The 22,047-nt window shown below is 51.1% G+C and overlaps 1 protein-coding gene across 12 annotated transcripts in view; it reads right to left on the bottom strand.

Moving 5' to 3' along the window:
• Window positions 1-22,047, bottom strand: part of psd3l (pleckstrin and Sec7 domain containing 3, like) — a 433,935-nt gene that overhangs the window by 75,262 nt on the left and 336,626 nt on the right. Inside the window, exon 1 of one of the 12 annotated variants that reach the window (XM_068045136.1) lies at window positions 275-632. The exons of the other annotated variants lie outside the window; for them this stretch is intronic. Coding sequence (XP_067901237.1) covers window positions 275-436 — 162 coding nt within the window. The 5' untranslated portion in view covers window positions 437-632. Of the gene's footprint in view, window positions 1-274; window positions 633-22,047 lie in introns of those variants that run through there. 12 annotated transcript variants of the gene reach the window in all.

Raw genomic sequence — 22,047 nt, 5'->3', positions numbered from 1 at the left:
GGGAAGCTGATATCCCAGAATGAAAGGGCTGTGTTTTATTGTCACATTAGAGCTACGGAGAAAGCTTAGCAGAGAATATAAAAGGCACATGCCACAGTCAAGAAATAGAAATAGTAGATAGAAAATGCTGCATGGGTATGAAAAGATACCATTGACAAACACACTGTTCCCAACACAGTGGGAAATGGTTAAGTAAAAACCAAACACTGTCCTCAAACCATGTACATGCATTTTTCCAGTAAGTCGGATGATATTTGAATTTTCTTTCTCGTACCTTGCCTGAAGGATGGGCGGCCGAAAATTCGTTCGAGTAGGAGGTCTTCAATGACTTGGATCGGCGAGGCTGGTGCCTCAAATCTTCCCGCTGATACCTCACTGACCCACCGCTCTGCACTCGGACCTTGCTGGTCCCTTGCACGCTGTTCACGCCGATCATTTCCTCAAAGGCACTTGCTAGGTTTTCGGTGGTCTAACAGATGAAGGGAATCAGGAACGACCGGCACAGTCTTAAATCACAAGCTCAGTGATCAGCATCTGATCAAGAGGCAGCCTGAGCAGCACAGGAGTGTTCCAGCTTCAAAAGAGAAGTGAGCCTGCCTTTGCTCGCAATTTTCTACACCGTTTGGATTTGGACTGATCATTTCAGGGTAGGCTCACATCAGGGGTTGCAAGTCACACATACACACACACAAAAAAAACCATCCCCTGAATGGTCCGAGCCAATGGCAAGGGGCCAGGCAAGCAGTTCATTTATATTCTAAATAGCAACACCACTGTTTCTTTATCGTTGAACTGCAAGCTCATTAAAAGGTAGGCAGAGAGATACTACTAATAAAAGATTATAATAGTCCGTCAGCTACATTTTGGGAACTAAATTGAGCCTGAATTAGAAAAAGGGAGTATGCAAGTAAGATACTTGAATCAATCTGACATTTTGCAAATACTTAAGGTACATTCTTAAGGCGATTATGGCATATTTCAGCTTTGTTTTTTAGAAAAACAAAGAACTTGCTGTTTTAATCAAGACACTCATTACAGATTTTCTGATTGTAAACACCATCGTAGGTCCCAAAGTTGGATGATTATTGTCTATTTTAATCTTCATTTTCCTTTTTGAGTGACATGGGACTGCTCACTGAATAGCTGGTTATCCTGCCTACTTCTTTCCGGACTCCGTGACACCTGCTTGAGAATCTCTTCCCACTAATGAGATGATGATTTCCTTATGGTCTGAAAACATTGTGCGCTTTATTCAATAGCAGAAATTATGCCTCAAGATTTTTGTTAAACAAAGAAGGGAGTCAGAGAGCTTTTCCAAAGGTACTTTCCCCCTGTTTTTCTGCCTCCCCAACTGAGTTCACAGCTGCAGAGAATGGGAGGTAGGAAGTGTCTCATAGCAATGCTCCAAGCAGCAGGAGTGTTGGGCAGGCTTTCCTGTCTATTATTTCCATATGTTCATGAGAAAAATGCACACACAGATCTCCCGCGAGCGGTTACAATCCGAAATGTGCTGCCTGAAAGAGTGGAGGAGGCAGATTCACTCGCGGCTCTCAAAAGGGTATTGGATAAGCACCTGAAAGGAAACAAATTTGCTGAGCTACAAGGAAAGGGCAGGGTAGTGGGACTAGCTAAATTGCTCTTGCAGGGAACCAGCATGGGTTTGATGGGCCGAATGGCCTCCTCTGTGCTGTAACCATTCTATGTTTCAATTGTTCAGTGATTCCATGATTCAATTTCAACATTTTTTGCTGATACTACAGAAAGCCACTTTAAGAAAGAAAATACTATGGCCCTGAAATGATGACATGGAACACGAGTGAACCAATTCTTAGTGTACTCTTCTTCCCCTTCATTAAAATAGCGAGGGGAAGAAAGTTCATGCGAACAAGTTAAGTGCTTAGATACTAATTCTGAATGAGACAAAGTCAATATCCATGAACTGCCCAAAATCAAGAAGATACTCAAAAAGGAATGATTTTTATTTTAAACCCTCAATTTGTGAATCTACAGGTCCTTTTCTTCAGAGTCAAAGTCTGGGCCACCGCATCACTTTTTTTTGGGCACTGGTAGCCTGCCAACCTGAAAGGCTCACTGAATCCAGTGGTCAAGACGATCAATAACAACTTGCATTTATATAGTGCCTCTAATTGAGAAGCAACATCCCAAGGGAATATCCTCCAGTTAAACATTGTGAAGATTCGTTCCACTCACCTATCGTTCCTGCCCTTGGCGTAACCAGACAAAAATGGATGCAGAGCCAATGACATGATATTAAGAGGGGTGACCAAAAGCTCAGACAGAGGTGAGTTTAAGGAGGGTCTTAAAGCTAGGACAGGCAGAAAGCTATAAGGAGGGAATGCTGGAATGTGCAGTCAGAGAGTCATAGAGTTATACAGCACAGAAACAGGCCCTTCGGCTCATCGTGTCTGTGTCTCTCCTATCTAACCGATCAATGCCCCTCATAATTTCGTACACCTCAATCATGCCCCCCCTCAGCCTTCTCTGCTCCAAGGAAAACAACCCCAGCCTACTCAGTCTCTCTTCATAGTTGAAATGCTCTAGCCCAGGCAACGTCCTGATGAATCTCCTCTGCACCCTCTCCAGTGCAATCACATCCTTCCTATAGTATGGCGACTAGAACTGTACACAGTACTCCAGCTGTGGCCGAACTAGCGTTTTATACAGCTCCATCATAACCTCCCTTCTCTTATATTCTATGCCTCAGCTAATAAAGGCAAGTATCCCTTATGCCTTCCTAACCACCTTACCTACCTGTGCTGCTGCCTTCAGTGATCTATGGACAAGTACACCAAGGTCCCTCTGACCCTCTGCACTTCCTAGGGTCCTACCATCCGTTGTATATTTCCTTGCCTTGTTAGTCCTCCCAAAATGCATCACTTCACACTTGTCAGGATTAAAATCAATTTGCCACCGCTCCGCCCATCTTACCAGACCCTCTATATTGTCCTGTAATCTAAGGCTTTCCTCCTCACAATTTACAACACCGTCAATTTTCGTGTCATCTGCGAACTTACTGATCATACCTCCTATATCCACGTCTAAATCATTAATGTACACTACAAACAGCAAGGGTCCCAGCACCGATTCCTCCGGTACACCACTAGTCACAGGCTTCCACTCGCAAAAACAACCCTCGACCATTACCCTCTGCCTCCTGCCACTAAGCCAACTTTGGATCCAATTTGCCAAATTGCCCTGGATCCCATGGGCTCTTACCACCTTAACCAATCTCCCATGCAGGATCTTATCAAAAGCCTTACTGAAGTCTATGCAAACTACATCAACTGCTTTACCCTCATCTACACATCTAGTCACCTCCTCAAAAAATTCAATCAAGTTAGTTAGACACGATTTCCCCCTGACAAAGCCATGCTGACTATCCCTGGTTAGTCCCTGCCTCTCCAAGTGGAGAATAATCCTGTCCCTCAGAATTTTTTCCAATAGTTTCCTACCACTGATGTTAGAGCCACCGGCGGCCTGTAATTACCTGGTCTATCCCTGCTACCCTTCTTTAATAATGGTACCACATTCACTGTCCTCCAATCCTCTGGTATCTCTCCTGTGGCCAGAGATGATTTGAAAATTTGTGTCAGAGCCCCTATCTCCTCCCTTGACTCACATAACAGCCTGGGATACATCTCATCTGGGCCTGCGGATTTATCCACTTTTAAGCTCTCTAAAACAGCTAATACTTCCTCCCTTTCAATGGTAATATGTTCAAGTACAGCACAATCCCCCTCTCTGATCTCTGCACCTGCATTGTCCTTCCCCTTAGTGAACACAGATGAAAAGTAATCATTTAAAACTTCACCTATGTCCTCCATCTCCACACACACATTGCCACTTTGGTCCCTAATGGGCCCCACTCTTTCCCTGGTTATCCTCTTGCCCTTAATATACTTATAAAACACCTTAGGATTTTCCTTTATCTTGCCTGCCAGTATTTATTCATGTCGCCTCCACTCTCCTAATTACTTTAAATACTCCCCCTACACTTTCTATACTCCTCTGGTGCCTCCGCTGTTTTCAGCACTCTGAATCTGCCATAAGCCTCCTTTTTTTTCCTGATCAAATCCTCTGTATCTCTTGACATCCAAGGTTCCCTGGACTTGTTGGTCCTACCCTTCACCTTAACGGGTACATGTTGGCTTTGAACTCTCACTGTTTCCTCTTTGAATGACTCCCACTGGTTTGATGTAGTCTTTCCTACAAGTAGCTGCTCCCAGTCCACTTTGACCAGATCCTGTTGTATCAAATTGAAATCGGCCTTCCCCCAATTCAGTATCTTTATTTCTGGTCCATCTTTGTCTTTTGCCATAACTACCTTAAATCTTAGAGGTATGGTCACTATCCCCAAAATGCTCTCCCACTGACACTTCTACCACTTGTCCATTCATTCCCTAGGATTAGGTTCAGTACTGCCCCTAGAGTTGAGTGTATATGATGTTGCCAAAGGACAGCATGTAAGTGAGCAAGAGGAAGGATCTAAGGAAGATTCTTGAGGGGTTCCAGAGGTATTTTTGCAGGGTCAGGAAGAAAAGCCATTGCTTAAGATGCTCTGGCTAGAGTCAAATAGATGAAAGTGGAACCAAGCAAGGGCAATCCCACCAAGAGGACAGAGGAAAGGCACTCGAGGATGGTGTGGCTGACAGTGTCAAAGGCTGCAAAGAGGTTGAGGAGGGGTAATGAGGGGGAGTGACAGAGGATGTCATTTGTGACTTTGATTAGGGCTGTTGCAGTGCTGTGACAGGAGAGAAACTTGATTGGAGAGATTCAAACATGGAGTTGAGAGAAAGAGGGCATGGATTTGGCAGGGATATCAGATTTAAGGACTTTGGGGGCGATGGCAGTTTGCAAGGGGTTGATGCTGGGTTTTTTGAGGAGCGGCTAATGACAGTGGCTTTGAAGGGGAGGGAACCATTTACAATATTAGCTAACACGGGGACCAGAAAGGAAAGATCTATAGTCAGCAGTTTAGTGTGAATAAGGTGAAGGAAGCAGGTGGTGGGTCTGAGATAAATATGGTGGATTTAGTGAATCTGCATTGTAGAATTCCAATATAAAAAAAAAGAGTCTTACAATTATCGAACAAACCTGACCAGCAGTGTAACAATGTGATTTTCAAATATGGTAAAGAATTTTAATAGCCTGAACAGGCGATTGATTTTTACTTGATTCTTTTTCTCGAGAAGAACATGCATGGATTAGTTTGGAGGGTTTATTGATTCTGTCGGTGTGAGACAAGTACATGAACATTAGTTCGAGACCCAGAATACTTCAGTACGTAATGTTCAATATTCTTGCACAGTCACGCTCAGTAACTCCTCCAAGCCATCCCAGCCCCTGGCATCAGTAATGTGCCAACAAAAAAAAAGTTAAATAGTTCAATGGAGGAGAACCGTTGATCCTAATGGCAAGATTTTCCCTTTGCCAATATTTACTAGCACATACATGTGGGGGAAGAAAAAACAGACGCCCCCCCCCCCTTTGGAGCTCAAGAATTCATCATGGTTTCCATTAATTTGGTACACAATCTGTAACCTGCAGAGGTTATGTATATGACTGTTGTGTAATCATGATAGAATTTTAATAGGTAACAGTAATGTGAAGATAGCAAGTCACTTTTTCTGCTATAACTAATGGCTGGACCAACCCAGTCAGGTGGTTCTGCTGACCTTGTCGATGATAAAAGGCTTGTTTAACATCAATACCACAAGATCACATTATGACCTTAAACTAGATCAAGGGTGTCCCAGATTGATTGCAGTGTTGTCTCACCTGCACAGTTAAGATGAGGGACACGAGCATCCAAGGTGAGCGTGTTTGGATATTTTATTTGCTTTGCATGTGTAACTGAGGCTCATCAGCCCACTTTTGCCACAACACTATGGTGAACTCTGGTGCATTGCACAACTCCAATTTTGTAGGACCCACTCGCATGAAATCTAAATCCCCCTCAAATCTAAATCGGGGGACATAATCACTGACCAACGCAAACAGATGGACCGCTGGGTTGAGCACTACCTAGAACTGTACTCCAGGGAGAATGCTGTCACTGAGACTGCCCTCAATGCAGCCCAGCCTCTACCAGTCATGGATGAGCTGGACATACAAACCAACCAAATCGGAACTCAGTGATGCCATTGATTCCCTAGCCAGCAGAAAAGCCCCTGGGAAGGACAGCATTACCCCTGAAATAATCAAGAGTGCCAAGCCTGCTATACTCTCAGCACTACATGAACTGCTATGCCTGTGCTGGGATGAGGGAGCAGTACCCCAGGACATGCGCGATGCCAACATCATCACCCTCTATAAAAACAAAGGTGACCGCGGTGACTGCAACAACTACCGTGGAATCTCCCTGCTCAGCATAGTGGGGAAAGTCTTTGCTCGAGTCGTTCTGAACAGGCTCCAGAAGCTGGCCGAGCGCGTCTACCCTGAGGCACAGTGTGGCTTTCGTGCAGAGAGATCGACTATTGACATGCTGTTCTCCCTTCGTCAGATACAGGAGAAATGCCGTGAACAACAGATGCCCCTCTACATTGCTTTCATTGATCTCACCAAAGCCTTTGACCTCGTCAGCAGACGTGGTCTCTTCAGACTACTAGAAAAGAGCGGATGTCCACCAAAGCTACTAAGTATCATCACCTCATTCCATGACAATATGAAAGGCACAATTCAACATGGTGGCTCCTCATCAGAGCCCTTTCCAATCCTGAGTGGTGTGAAACAGGGCTGTGTTCTCGCACCCACACTTTTTGGGATTTTCTTCTCCCTGCTGCTTTCACATGCGTTCAAATCCTCTGAAGAAGGAATTTTCCTCCACACAAGATCAGGGGGCAGGTTGTTCAACCTTGCCCGTCTAAGAGCGAAGTCCAAAGTACGGAAAGTCCTCATCAGAGAACTCCTCTTTGCTGACGATGCTGCTTTAACATCTCACACTGAAGAATGCCTGCAGAGTCTCATCGACAGGTTTGCGTCTGCCTGCAATGAATTTGGCCTAACCATCAGCCTCAAGAAAACGAACATCATGGGGCAGGATGTCAGAAATGCTCCATCCATCAATATTGGCGACCACGCTCTGGAAGTGGTTCAAGAGTTCACCTACCTAGGCTCAACTATCACCAGTAACCTGTCTCTAGATGCAGAAATCAACAAGCGCATGGGTAAGGCTTCCACTGCTATGTTCAGACTGGCCAAGAGAGTGTGGGAAAATGGCGCACTGACACGGAACACAAAAGTCCGAGTGTATCAGGCCTGTGTCCTCAGTACCTTGCTCTACGGCAGCGAGGCCTGGACAACGTATGCCAGCCAAGAGCGACGTCTCAATTCATTCCATCTTCGCTGCCTTCGGAGAATACTTGGCATCAGGTGGCAGGACTATATCTCCAACACAGAAGTCCTTGAAGCGGCCAACATCCCCAGCTTATACACACTACTGAGTCAGCGGCGCTTGAGATGGCTTGGCCATGTGAGCCGCATGGAAGATGGCAGGATCCCCAAAGACACATTGTACAGCGAGCTCGCCACTGGTATCAGACCCACCGGCCGTCCATGTCTCCGTTATAAAGACGTCTGCAAACGCGACATGAAATCGTGTGACATTGATCACAAGTCGTGGGAGTCAGTTGCCAGCATTCGCCAGAGCTGGCGGGCAGCCATAAAGACAGGGCTAAATTGTGGCGAGTCGAAGAGACTTAGTAGTTGGCAGGAAAAAAGACAGAGGCGCAAGGGGAGAGCCAACTGTGCAACAGCCCCAACAAACAAATTTCTCTGCAGCACCTGTGGAAGAGCCTGTCACTCCAGAATTGGCCTTTATAGCCACTCCAGGCACTGCTTCACAAACCACTGACCACCTCCAGGCGCGTATCCATTGTCTCTCGAGATAAGGAGGCCCAAAAAGAACTCGCATGAAGTGTGCGGCTTATGCTTCAAGCAAGTTGAATACCCAATCTATGCATTCTACTCAAAACAGAAATACTGCCCAAATCTGCATGATTATCATCAACACGCACGCAAATCACTTGTGACAGCTAACAGTTTTTATTCATCTGGCCCAATGCAAGTGGTTCAGATCCACTGATGACCTGGTAGCCTACAATCCAAGTGGGGAAATTTATGCTGGCGGCAAGGATCTCGACGTTGGGGGAAACTGACACTGACATCCCCATGTTGCCTCTTCTGCAGAAGGCCCAGCGAACTTAGTGCCCATCAGGCATTTAACTGGACAGTGGCAGGCCTTCCTTAGGATTTCGGACCCTGTTGCCCCACGTGTAGTTGCTACTAAACATTAGCAAAGGGGAAATCTTGCCATTAGGGTCAACGGTTCTCCTCCATTGAACTATTTAATGGTTTTTTTTTGTTGGCACATTACTGATGCCAGGGGCTGGGATGGCTTGGAGGAGTTACTGAGCATGACGGTGCAAGAATATTGAACATAAAGCACTGAAACATTCTGGGTCTTGAACTAAATGTTCATGTACTTGTCTCACACCGACAGAATCAGTAAACTCTCCAAACCAATCCACGGATGGTCTTCTCTAGAGAAAAAGAATCAAGTAAAAATTCTATCACCTGTTCAGGCTATTAAAATTCTTTATCACATTTGAAAATCAAATTGTTACACTGATGGTGAGGTTTGCTCTATAAATGCAAGGCTCTTTTTATTTTGGAGTTCTACAATGCAGATTCACAAAATCTACCATATTGAACTCAGACCCACCACCTGCTTCCTTCACCTTCTTCACACTAAACTGCTGACTATAGATCTTCCCTTGCTGATCGCCATGTTAGCTAACCTTGTAAATGGTTCCCTCCCCTTCAAAGCCAGGGGCCAGAAGCTGCAGCGCCATTGCGGAGTCGGTAGCTGCTGCTGTAGCTGCAGACACTGAGCAGCAGCACTGGAACCAGGCTTCAGGTAGGTCAGGGTGGGAGGGGTCTCGCAGGGTGGGGGGATGGGGTCAGTAGCAAGGGCTGCGGGAATAGCCCTCAGCAGGGCACTGTCCCCTTCCCAATGCCAGGTCTCTCATTCAGGCACTAAATGCCTATTAACCGGGGACACCCCCCTCCCCGGAGCCGGGAAGCAGCTCGCATCGTTTCTCGTGCTGTGTTTCTGTGCGGTGACATGACTGCCCGCTGCACAGGTAATTGCGGCTGTGGCGGAAAGAGGCCCTTAACTGAGAGTTAATTACTAAGTTAAAGGCCTCAATTGGTGGCAGGGTGGGAAGGCCATCCACAGGCCTTCCTGCCCTGGACTAAAATTCCGTGGAGGTGGATTCCCCCTCCGCCACCATCCCCCCAATTTTATGCTCTCCCTGCCTCAAACCTGCCGCAAAGGGACAGCATAAAGTTCCACCCCAAGTGTCAGAGGCTGCCAGGATCGCACTCATCCACAGGGTACTCCTTTCCCTCTGCAGCCTCCACCCAATAGGAAAGTGCGATCTTTTGCAAAAACAATTATTGATCTATATGGGAAGTTGACCACATAAATTAGACTTCAACAAGCCAGGAGGATACTCAGGTCTGTGAACCGCTGATATCCAGAGCTGTTCATCGCTATTCTGCTCCTCTACACAAATCATTCCTGAAAAACTTCTTTGGAAATTTTTAAAATACCATTAAAAAGTATGGCTCCTATGCATGAGGTCTGAATTACATTGAGACTTGTCTGTTCAGAGGATATAACTCACACTGGACAAAAATGGCATTTTCTAAAAGACCATAACTCAGTTAAATGCTGCCCTTATCTTTATCCTTTAAAATCAGTGTTTTATTTATTTGTTTAGAGATACAGCACTGGAACAGGCCCTTCGGCCCACCGAGTCTGTGCCGACCAACAACCACCCCCATTTATACTAACCCTGCAGTAATCCCATATTCCCTACCACCTAACTACACTAGGGACAATTTACAATGGCCAATTTACCTATCACCGACAAGTCTTTGGCTGTGGGAGGAAACCGGAGCACCTGGCGAAAACCCACACAGTCACAGGGAGAACTTGCAAACTCCACACAGGCAGTACCCAGAATCGAACCCGGGTCCCTGGAGCTGTGAGGCTGCGGTGCTAACCACTGCGCCACTGTGCTGCCCTAAATGTTTCTTCAAACATTATGGCTTTTTACTACAGCTTTTAATCTTCTACAGATTTGATGCCCCTCTTTTAATAATTAACGTACCTTCTACATACGAAAATTTAAGAAAATCACAAGAACACAAAAAATAGGAATAGGAGTAGACCATATGGCCCATCATATCCTGCTCTGTCATTCGATACGATCTTAGGATTCAGCTCCACTTTCCCGCCCACTTGTCATATCCCTTGATTCCTTGAGACACCAAAAATTTGTCTATCCCAGGCTTAAATGTATTCAACGATGGAGCATCCACAACCCTCTGGGGTAGAGAATTCCAAAGATTCACAACCCTTTGTGTGAAGTAATTTCTCATCTCAGTCCTAAATGATCGGCCCCTTATCCTGAGACTGTGCCCCTGTGTTTTAGATCCCCTGACCAGCGGAAATAATCTCTGTGTTTCCCTATCCAGCCCCTTCAGAATCTTGTATGCTTCAATTCAATCACCTCTCATTCTTCTAAAGGCCAGAGACTATAGTCTGAATTTACTCAGCCTCGCATTATAGGACAAACCCTCATTCAGGGACCAATTTATTGACCCTTTGTTGCACTGCCTCCAATGCAAGTATATCCTTTCTTAAATGTGGAGACCAAAACTGCACACAGTACTCCAGATGTGGTCTCAACAAAACCCTGTACAATTGTAGCAAGATTTCTTTATTCCTGTACTCCAATCCCCTTGTAATAAATGCCAACATGCCATTTGCCTTCCTAATTGCTTGCTGTACCTGCATGCTAATTTACTGCATTCTTTGTACAAGCACACCCAATTCTCCTCGAACAACACTTACAAGTTACACACCTTTTAAAAAATATTCTGCTTTTCTAATCTTACGACCAAAGTGCATAACTTCACACTTCCCTACATTATACTCCATCTGCCATCTTGTTGCCCACTCACTTAACCTGTCTATATCTCTCTGCAGCCTCTCCGTGTCCTCCCCACAGCTTACCTTTCCACCTACCTTTGTATCATCAGCAAACGTCGATACATTACTCTCTGTCTCTTCATCTAAGTCATTAATAAAGATTATAAATAGCCGAGGCCCCAGCACTGATCCTTGCGGCACTCCACTATTTACTGCCTGACAACTTGAAACTGCCACGTTTAAGCCCACTCTCTGCTTCCTGTCCATTAACCAATCCTCTATCCATGCTTATATATCACCCCCCAACTCCATGAGCCCTTATCTTACCTATTAACCTTTGTGTGGCACCTTACGGAATCATTTTTGGAAATCCAGGTATACTACATACTTTATTTGGCCTACTAGTTACATCCTCAAAAATAATAAATTTGTCAAACAGGATTTCCCCTCAGTAAAAACCATGTTGACTTGTTCTGATCATACTGTGCTTTTCTAAGTGCATTGTTAAGACTTCCTTAATAATACATTCCAGCATTTTCCCAATGACTGATTTTTTAAAAATTTGTTTGTGGGATGTGGGCGTCACTGGCTAGGCTAGCAGTTGTTGCCTAATTACCTAACCTTGCCTAATTGCCCTTGAACTGAATGGCTTGCTAGGCCATTTCAGAGGACATTTAAGAGTCAAGAACATTGCTATGGAGTCACATGTAGGCCAGACCAGATAAGGACAGATTTCCTTCCCTAAAGCACATTAGTGAACCAGATGGGTTTTTACAACAAATTGACATTAATTTCATTGTCACCATCAGACTAGCTTTTAATTCCAGATTTATTAATCAAATTCAAATTAGCATGGGCCCTGGAGTACTACTAGTCCAGTGACATTACCATCACGCCACCCTGTATTATGTTAGACTAACTAGCCTGGAGTTCCCTGTTTTCTCTCTCCCTACTTTCTTGAAAAGCAGTTTAACATTTGTCAACTTCCAATCTGATGGGACCATTCCCAAATCAAGGGAATTTTAGAAAATCATAGCTAGCACCTCCACTATCTCTGTAGCTATCTAATTTAGAAGATGGGTGTCGGCCATCGGGTCCCAGAGATTTGACAGATTTTAGTCCCTTCAGTTTCTCCAATATTTTTTCTCAGCTGATGTTAATTTCCTCACTGTTTTTAGCCTTACTGTGAAGACAGACAAAATATTTGTCCACTGTCTCTGCCATTTGCTCATTCCCATGATAATTTCTCCTGTCTCTACTTCTAAGGGAGCAACGTTTACTTTAGCTACTCTCTTCCTTTTTTATATACCTATAAAAGCTCTTACAATCTGTTTTTATGTTACTGGCTTTGCTGGTTTTTAAAACACTCCCAATCCTCACACTTGCTTCTTTTTTTGCAACATTGCAAGCCTCTTCTTTTAATATAATACTATCCTTAACTTCCCATATTTTGGTGGTTACAAAATCTATTCTGGTTTGTTGCCAAGCTCTTTCAATCCACAGGAAATTCCAGAGTTCCTTTATTTCTTTCCCCCTATTTAATCCCATGTTCTTCCTTCCAGTCACTGTTGGGAAATGGTAAGGCAGACTAACTCTCCACCCATTTACTTTTGCACTACAAAGGTTCAGTGATCACCCAGAGTGCTGCTGGACAACATTAGTCGCATCTTTCTTAAACTCCACTCCAGTGATCATTGTAGGGTCAATGACTGACTGCTCCTAGTGCTTTCGCCACTCTCTTTGATGTTGTTTGCCATACCCACCAGCCTCCTTGATGCTAAGGGCAGGACGCACAAACTGCAGACATTGTCACAGAAGGTGGCGAGGTTGCTTTGTAAAATAACTGGGAGTCACATTTGATTGGCATGGCAAGTCTTCCCTCCTCATACATGTCTTTTCCTCCAATCCAACAACCAACCAACAAACAACTCTTCCAAGACTGGTAAAATGTGTCTCTCGTGAGAATGTCAAGATTAGCTTTCAATTCGGAACATTCCCACTCTCAAAGTGCCCTTCCATGTGCTAAAAGCTGTCAGCCTTGGCTCAGTGGTAGTACTTTCACTTGAGTCAGGGCAGTCATAGGTTGAAGCCCTACTCTGGAGACGAAAGTACAAAATCTAGGCGAACAGTGTGGTACTGAGTACTCCACTGTTAGAGGTGCCATCTTTTCGATGAGAGATTATATCAAGGCCCCGTCAGCCTGTTCAGTTACATAGGAAATATCCTGAAAACAACCCAAAAAAAGAGCACAGTTGTTCTCCCAGTGCCCTAGACTCAACCAACATATGGTAAACACAATATCTGGTCATGTATCTCAACACTGTGTGCGCACAATTTGGCTATGATATTTGCCTATAAACTAAGAGAAACACTTCAAAGCTAACTTGGGATGTCTTAAGGGTGGGAAAGGTGATATATAAATGCAAGATTCTTCTTTAAAAGCAATGAATACTGAATACAGCAAAATGAAATGAATAACACCTTCGAACCCACAATCTCAGTATTCCACAGCAGGATTAATAGAATTGCATGAGGTGTCTGTAGTTATCTATAATTAGACCTTGTGGCCACTGCACATGGGAAGTGTTACACAGCAGGAGTCAAAGTTATTAGCACAAAGGCATTACATTTTTCAACATTCCTGCCAATGTGTCTCAGTGGCTTCACTGAACATGTTACTTGAAGCTACAATGCAACTCTTCTGTACTTTGCTGAAGACCTCATGGTTCCATGACCTGAAGGGAATGTCATTGAAGTCTGTTCATGCTTCCTCTCAAGCTTGTAGAGTTAGTTTCTGCTTCTTTTGAATTCTGTTGTCAGGGTACACCAGTGGCAGCAGTTGCTTATGTCGTGGTGAGGAAGCTATAGTTGCATAGGATCTGCGGGTTGGTTCAATGTAGGTAGTTCCCTTGGAACCCAATTTCACCTATGGGTTGTAAACCCACTCATCCCCTCCGACACACACTAACCTCCTCCCATACGTAAACACACACACACACACAAACAAATAAATAATGTAAACCACACGGAGAACATAGTAATAAATTATCTTGCATAGATTAATATTTGTGTTGTGCAAGACAAAGGACTGTAAATATAACACTCGTTTAAAATCAAATCAATTTTCAAACCGTCATTTTATGTTGAACTCAACCTCTACACACTATGGACTGAGCTGTGGGCTTTAAGAATTATGTTATAACAAATCACTTACTGGAATTGGAGCTGGCCTTCTGCAAGTCACAGCCTCCAAATATTCTACGGAAAATAAACCAAAGTCTCTCACTGCTGTCAGTTTCAATCCTTCAATGTCAAGATGCCTTGTTGAGTTAGACATGGGTATTTTTCACATCACAAAACTTTTCTTGGCATGGGTCCATATTCTTCTCACTAAGGTTGTCCCTCAAATGTTCATGACCTTTTCCCATGCCTGAGAAGATGCCATGGGATTTTGGATGGAGCAGTAAGTGGGGTTTGGGTGTGGCAGTGATGTGGGTGGGGAGGGGGTGAGGGAGGGGGCAGGGGAAGAGATTTAACTCAAACCGAAAATGGCTGGTCTCCACTTTGGTCAAAGTTACACCCATTTCCTGTTGTTAATTCTTTTCTGTGGAATTGGCAATTTCCATAATTATGGGATTGTGAGTATCACTGTTCAGTAACCTATGAAAGTCAAGGTCTGATCTGCAGCTTATTACTGCACCCTCATTTGCTGTCAGTCATAAATGATTTTACACACAGAACATGCACATGACTCCATCAGTCGTATCCATGGTTACTGTTAAATTTTTCTCACATTAACATTGTATTCAGTCTTATTTTATCCTGAGTTATTTGTTCTTTGAAAATGCATAATTGATACCATTTTTCACTTGTGCAAATTTACATCAATACTGGGGGGAGGGGTGACAGGAGGGAAGGGGAGGGAAAGAGAAGGGAAAGAAAAGGGGAGGGAAAGAGAAGGGAAAGAAAAGGGGAGGGAAAGAGAAGGGAAAGAAAAGGGGAGGGAAAGAGAAGGGAAAGAAAAGGGGAGGGAAAGAGAAGGAAAGAAAAGGGGAGGGAAAGAGAAGGGAAAGAAAAGGGGAGGGAAAGAGAAGGGAAAGAAAAGGGGAGGGAAAGAGAAGGGAAAGAAAAGGGGAGGGAAAGGGAAGGGAAAGAAAAGGGGAGGGAAAGGGAAGGGAAAGAAAAGGGGAGGGAAAGGGAAGGGAAAGAAAAGAGGAGGGAAAGGGGAGGGAAAGAAAAGAGGAGGGAAAGGGGAGGAAGGAGGAGGGAAGGAGGAGGGAAGGAGGAGGGAAGGAGGAGGGAAGGAGGAGGGAAGGAGGAGGGAAGGAGGAGGGAAAGGGGAAGAAGGAGGAGGGAAAGGGGAAGAAGGAGGAGGGAAAGGGAAGAAGGAGGAGGGAAAGGGGAAGAAGGAGGAGGGAAAGGGGAAGAAGGAGGAGGGAAAGGGGAAGAAGGAGGAGGGAAAGGGGAAGAAGGAGGAGGGAAAGGGGAAGAAAGAAAGGAGGAGGGAAAGGGAAGAAGGAGGAGGGAAAGGGGAAGAAGGAGGAGGGAAAGGGGAAGAAGGAGGAGGGAAAGGGGAAGAAGGAGGAGGGAAAGGGGAAGAAGGAGGAGGGAAAGGGGAAGAAGGAGGAGGGAAAGGGGAAGAAGGAGGAGGGAAAGGGGAAGAAGGAGGAGGGAAAGGGGAAGAAGGAGGAGGGAAAGGGGAAGAAGGAGGAGGGAAAGGGGAAGAAGGAGGAGGGAAGGGGGAAGAAGGAGGAGGGAAGGGGGAAGAAGGAGGAGGGAAGGGGGAAGAAGGAGGAGGGAAGGGGGAAGAAGGAGGAGGGAAGGGGGAAGAAGGAGGAGGGAAGGGGGAAGAAGGAGGAGGGAAGGGGGAAGAAGGAGGAGGGAAGGGGGAAGAAGGAGGAGGGAAGGGGGAAGAAGGAGGAGGGAAGGGGGAAGAAGGAGGAGGGAAGGGGGAAGAAGGAGGAGGGAAGGGGGAAGAAGGAAAGAGGGGAAGAGGGGAAGAGGGGAAGAGCGGAAGAGGGGAAGAGGGGAAGGGGGGAAGGGGGGAAGGGGGGAAGGGGGGAAGGGGGGAAGAGGGGAAGAGGGGGGGGGAAAGAGGGGGGGGGGAAAGAGGGGGGGGGGAAAGAGGGGGGGGGAAAAGAGGGGGGGGAAAAGAGGGGGGGGAAAAGAGGGGGGGGAAAAGAGGGGGGGGGAAAGAGGGGGGGAAAAGAGGGGGGGGGGGGAAGAGGGGGGGGGAAGAGGGGGGGGGAAGAGGGGGGGGGGAAGAGGGGGGGGGGAAGAGGGGGGGGGAAGAGGGGGGGGGAAGAGGGGGGGGGGGAAGAGGGGGGGGGGGAAGAGGGGGGGGGGGAAGAGGGGGGGGGGAAGAGGGGGGGGGGAAGAGGGGGGGGGGAAGAGGGGGGGGGGAAGAGGGGGGGGGGAAGAGGGGGGGGGAAGAGGGGGGGGGGGAAGAGGGGGGGGGGGGAAGAGGGGGGGGGGAAGAGGGGGGGGGGAAGAGGGGGGGGGAAGAGGGGGGGGGAAGAGGGGGGGGGAAGAGGGGGGGGAAGAGGGGGGGGAAGAGGGGGGGGAAGAGGGGGGGGAAGAGGGGGGGGGAAGAGGGGGGGGAAGAGGGGGGGAAGAGGGGGGGAAGAGGGGGGGGAAGAGGGGGGGAAGAGGGGGGGGGGGGAAGAGGGGGGGGGGAAGAGGGGGGGGGGGAAGAGGGGGGGGGGGAAGAGGGGGGGGGGGAAGAGGGGGGGGGGGGAAGAGGGGGGGGGGGGAAGAGGGGGGGGGGGAAGAGGGGGGGGGGAAGAGGGGGGGGAAAAGAGGGGGGGGGGGAAGAGGGGGGGGGGGAAGAGGGGGGGGGGGAAGAGGGGGGGGGGGAGAGGGGGGGGGGGAGAGGGGGGGGGGGGAGGGGGGGGGGGGGAAGAGGGGGGGGGGGGAAGAGGGGGGGGGGGAAGAGGGGGGGGGGGAAGAGGGGGGGGGGGAAGAGGGGGGGGGGGGAAGAGGGGGGGGGGGAAGAGGGGGGGGGGGAAGAGGGGGGGGGGAAGAGGGGGGGGGGGAAGAGGGGGGGGGGGAAGAGGGGGGGGGGGGAAGAGGGGGGGGGGGGAAGAGGGGGGGGGAAGAGGGGGGGGGGGAAGAGGGGGGGGGGGAAGAGGGGGGGGGGGAAGAGGGGGGGGGGAAGAGGGGGGGGGGAAGAGGGGGGGGGGAAGAGGGGGGGGGGAGGGGGGGGGAAGAGGGGGGGGGGAGGGGGGGGGAAGAGGGGGGGGGGGAAGAGGGGGGGGGGGGAAGAGGGGGGGGGGGAAGAGGGGGGGGGAAGAGGGGGGGGGGAAGAGGGGGGGGGGAAGAGGGGGGGGGGGGGAAGAGGGGGGGGGGGAAGAGGGGGGGGGAAGAGGGGGGGGAAGAGGGGGGGGAAGAGGGGGGGGAAGAGGGGGGGGAAGAGGGAGGGGAAGAGGGAGGGGAAGAGGGAGGGGAAGAGGGAGGGGAAGAGGGAGGGGAAGAGGGAGGGGAAGAGGGAGGGGAAGAGGGAGGGGAAGAGGGAGGGGAAGAGGGAGGGGGAGGGGAAGAGGGAGGGGGAGGGAAGAGGGAGGGGGAGGGGAAGAGGGAGGGGGAGGGGAAGAGGGAGGGGGAGGGGAAGAGGGAGGGGGAGGGGAAGAGGGAGGGGGAGGGGAAGAGGGAGGGGGAGGGGAAGAGGGAGGGGAAGAGGGAGGGGAAGAGGGAGGGGAAGAGGGAGGGGGAGGGGAAGAGGGAGGGAAGAGGGAGGGGAGGGGAAGAGGGAGGGAAGAGGGAGGGAAGAGGGAGGGAAGAGGGAGGGAAGAGGGGGGGGAAGGAGGGGAAGGAGGGGAGGGAGGGGAAGGAGGGGGGGGAAGGAGGGGGGGGAAGGAGGGGGGGGGAAGGAGGGGGGGGGAAGGAGGGGGGGGGAAGGAGGGGGGGGGAAGGAGGGGGGGGGGGAAGGAGGGGGGGGGGAAGGAGGGGGGGGGGAAGGAGGGGGGGGGGGAAGGAGGGGGGGGGGAAGGAGGGGGGGGGGAAGGAGGGGGGGGGAAGGAGGGGGGGGGGAAAGGAGGGGGGGGGGGGAGGAGGGGGGGGGGAAAGGAGGGGGGGGGGGAAGGAGGGGGGGGGAAGGAGGGGGGGGGGGAAGGAGGGGGGGGGAAGGAGGGGGGGGGAAGGAGGGGGGGGGAAGGAGGGGGGGGGAAGGAGGGGGGGGGGAAGGAGGGGGGGGAAGGAGGGGGGGGAAGGAGGGGGGGGGAAGGAGGGGGGGGGAAGGAGGGGGGGGGGAAGGAGGGGGGGGGGAAGGAGGGGGGGGGAAGGAGGGGGGGGGAAGGGGAAGAGGGAGGGGAAGAGGAAGAGGAAGAGGGAGGGGGAGGGGAAGAGGAAGAGGGAGGGGGAGGGGAAGAGGAAGAGGGAGGGGGAGGGGAAGAGGGAGGGGGAGGGGAAGAGGGAGGGGGAGGGGAAGAGGAAGAGGGAGGGAAGAGGGAGGGAGGGGAAGGAGGGGAGGGAGGGGAAGGAGGGGAGGGAGGGGAAGGGAAGGAGGGGGGGAAGGAGGGGGGAGAGAAGGGGGGGGGGGGAAGGAGGGGGGGGGGAAGGAGGGGGGGGGAAGGAGGGGGGGGGGAAGGAGGGGGGGGGGAAGGAGGGGGGGGGAAGGAGGGGGGGGGAAGGAGGGGGGGGAAGGAGGGGGGGGGGAAGGAGGGGGGGGAAGGAGGGGGGGGAAGGAGGGGGGGGAAGGAGGGGGGGGAAGGAGGGGGGGGAAGGAGGGGGGGGAAGGAGGGGGGGGAAGGAAGGGGGGAAGGAAGGGGGGGGGGAAAGGGGGGGGGGGAAGGGGGGGGGGAAAGAGGGGGGGGTGAAGAGGGGGGGGGGGGAGAAGAGGGGGGGGGGAAGAGTGGGGGGGGGGGAAGAGGGGGGGGGGGGAAGAGGGGGGGGGGGGAAGAGGGGGGGGGGGAAGAGGGGGGGGGGGGGAAGAGGGGGGGGGGGGGAAGAGGGGGGGGGGGGGAAGAGGGGGGGGGGGGAAGAGGGGGGGGGGAAGGGGGGGGGGGAAGAGGGGGGGGGGGAAGAGGGGGGGGGGGAAGAGGGGGGGGGGGAGAAGAGGGGGGGGGGGAAAGAGGGGGGGGGGGAAGAGGGGGGGGGGGGAAAGAGGGGGGGGGGGAAAGAGGGGGGGGGGGGAAGAGGGGGGGGGGGGAAGAGGGGGGGGGGGAAGAGGGGGGGGGGGGAAGAGGGGGGGGGGGGAGAAGAGGGGGGGGGGGGAAGAGAGGGGGGGGGGGGAAGAGGGGGGGGGGGGGGAAGAGGGGGGGGGGGGGGAAGAGGGGGGGGGGAGAAGAGGGGGGGGGGGAAGAGGGGGGGGGGGGAAGAGGGGGGGGGGGAAGAGGGGGGGGGGGAAGAGGGGGGGGGGGGAAGAGGGGGGGGGGGAAGAGGGGGGGGGGAAGAGGGGGGGGGGAAGAGGGGGGGGGGGGAAGAGGGGGGGGGGAAGAGGGGGGGGGGAAGAGGGGGGGGGAAGAGGGAGGGGAAGAGGGAGGGGAAGAGGGAGGGGAAGAGGGAGGGGAAGAGGGAGGGGAAGAGGGAGGGGAAGAGGGAGGGGAGTGGGAGGGGAAGAGGGAGGGGAAGTGGGAGGGGAAGAGGGAGGGGAAGAGGGAGAGGGGAAGAGGGGAGGGGAAGAGGGGGAGGGAAGAGGGGGAGGGAAGAGGGGGAGGGGAAGGGAGGGAGGGGAAGGGAGGGGAGGGGGAAAGAGGGGAGGGGGAAAGAGGGGAGGGGGAAAGGGGAGGGGGGAAAGAGGGGAAGGGGAAAGAGGGGAAGGGGAAGGGAGAGGGAGAGGGAGAGGGAGGGGGAGGGAGAGGGAGGGGGAGGGAGAGGGAGGGGGAGGGAGAGGGAGGAGGGGGAGGGGGGGAGGGGAGGGAGGGGGAGGGAGGGAGGGGAGGGGGAGGAGGAGGGAGGGGGAGAGGGAGGGAGGGGGAGAGGGAGGGAGGGGGAGAGGGAGGGAGGGGGAGAGGGAGGGAGGGGAGAGGGAGGGAGGGGAGAGGGAGGGAGGGGGAGAGGGGGCGACGGGGAGAGGGGGCGACGGGAGAGGGGGCGACGGAGAGGGCGACGGGAGAGGGGGCGACGGGGAGAGGGGGCGACGGGGAGAGGGGGCGACGGGGAGAGGGGGCGACGGGGAGAGGGGGCGACGGGGAGAGGGGGAGGGGAGGGGGAGAGTGAGGGAGGGGGAGGGGGAGGGAGGGGGGAGGGGGAGGGAGGGGGAGGGAGGGGAGGGGGAGGGGGAGGGAGGGGGAGGGAGGGAGAGGGAGGAGGGGAGAGGGAGGGGAGGGGGAGAGGGAGCGACGGGGAGAGGGAGGGAGGGGGAGAGGGGGCGACGGGGAGAGGGAGGGAGGGGAGAGGGGGCGACGGGGAGAGGGGGCGAGGGGGAGAGGGGGCGAGGGGGAGAGGGGGCGAGGGGGAGAGTTGGGCGAGGGGGAGAGTGGGCGAGGGGGGAGAGGGGGCGAGGGGGAGAGGGGGCGACGGGGAGAGGGGAGGCGACGGGGAGAGGGGGCGACGGGGAGAGGGGGCGACGGGGAGAGGGGGCGACGGGGAGAGGGGGCGACGGGGAGAGGGGGCGACGGGGAGAGGGGGCGACGGGAAGCGAGAGAGGATGGAAGAGGAAGGAACAGACTTTCAAATTGTCACATACCCCGCTCTGTGGAAGGCCTAATCGCTACTCATGAATGTTAGCAAAACATTTTACGAAGCATAAACTTTCTGTATTTAAGAAATGCAAAACTACAGAAATAAGCACCATGCGTCAACTCTGGTTCCAGCAAGTAAACAAAATTTACATGAATTGCTCTATATTGTGGGTCAAATGAGAGTTGACATGTTTCCTGTTACAATATATTCAACTGTCCATTTTTTAAAATAAAAACAAACATGATTTAAAATATGGAGCTACGGTGCAACATCACAAATAATACTAATCGATCCATGCCTATTATTGATGCATGTTCAAGCAGAACAGACAGCTCATATATATATGTCTGAGAGAAAGGGGAGAAAAAGGTGTTTAATCTCATCAAGTACAACATCCAGGATGGAGTTTACAGAATGTTTATTAAGGTATTTCGTGAACATGAATCCGGGGGCTGTCGTGGGTCACATTAATCCCGAAACATGTTTAAATTCCTAGAAATTCAATTACAGCTGCTGTATAATCTGTCCATACTCCCCTGGAGAGCAGGAAAAAGTGTTGGCAAGCTGAATAAATATCAAACATCTGACAAGTTCGTTTGACAAAATAAGGCTTTTACAGCACACTTGGGCAATGCATTGGAGGGAATCATTATTGCTTCCTAATCTCAGAAACTATCAAAGGGAAGCATCCAAATCTCCCCCTGGCTAGACCACTGTGAATAACCCAAGGCCCCAATAAATGATCTATGCTGCAGCATTCTGGCCCCTTGCTAGGAGAACAAGTCTATAAAATCCCTTTTAATGATGTACACCCCTCACTCATACTCCAACTTTCTCAAGGCCCAAATCAAGTCATAGCCAACTTGTTGGACTGGATATTTTGACTGCAGATAGGGAAGCTGTCTCTTGCAGTAAGCGGTTATGGGGTATCAAATGTAATATGTTGGCAATACGGTCAGGCAGGGCTACTCTATCCCTAGTCAATACAGGTATTGTAATTCTGGTCACTGACTGAATTAATGGCTCTGGATTAGGTACTTTGAGAGAAAAAAGTTTGTTGTCCATTAAGCACAAAGTAGTGCAAAATAGGAGAATCCAGTGCAACATTCTCAATCATAGCAGATATTGTCACACTCACGAGAAGTGCAGCAATGAAAATATAGAACGAAACAGAAGAGTTATAAAAAAAATTGGAACCATTTTAAAGAGACTGGTCTATGTGCTGGCAACAAAATGAAGGACAAGACACTTGACCCTCAGCATCTCAAATCCACATCTGTGCCTATTACGACTGAAAACTAATCAAGCCACGACTGCATGGAAATGCGACAGATTATCACACCTGGATGTGAGTTTTACTCAAACACAATGAGACAAGATCTTTCACAGACCTGTCTCTGAAT

Source organism: Heterodontus francisci, chromosome 1 (genome assembly GCF_036365525.1).
Source record: "Heterodontus francisci isolate sHetFra1 chromosome 1, sHetFra1.hap1, whole genome shotgun sequence".
In the NCBI taxonomy this organism is placed as follows: domain Eukaryota; kingdom Metazoa; phylum Chordata; class Chondrichthyes; order Heterodontiformes; family Heterodontidae; genus Heterodontus; species Heterodontus francisci.
The sequence above is the reverse complement of the archived record's forward strand: the minus strand, read 5'-3'. Positions and strand labels throughout refer to the sequence as shown.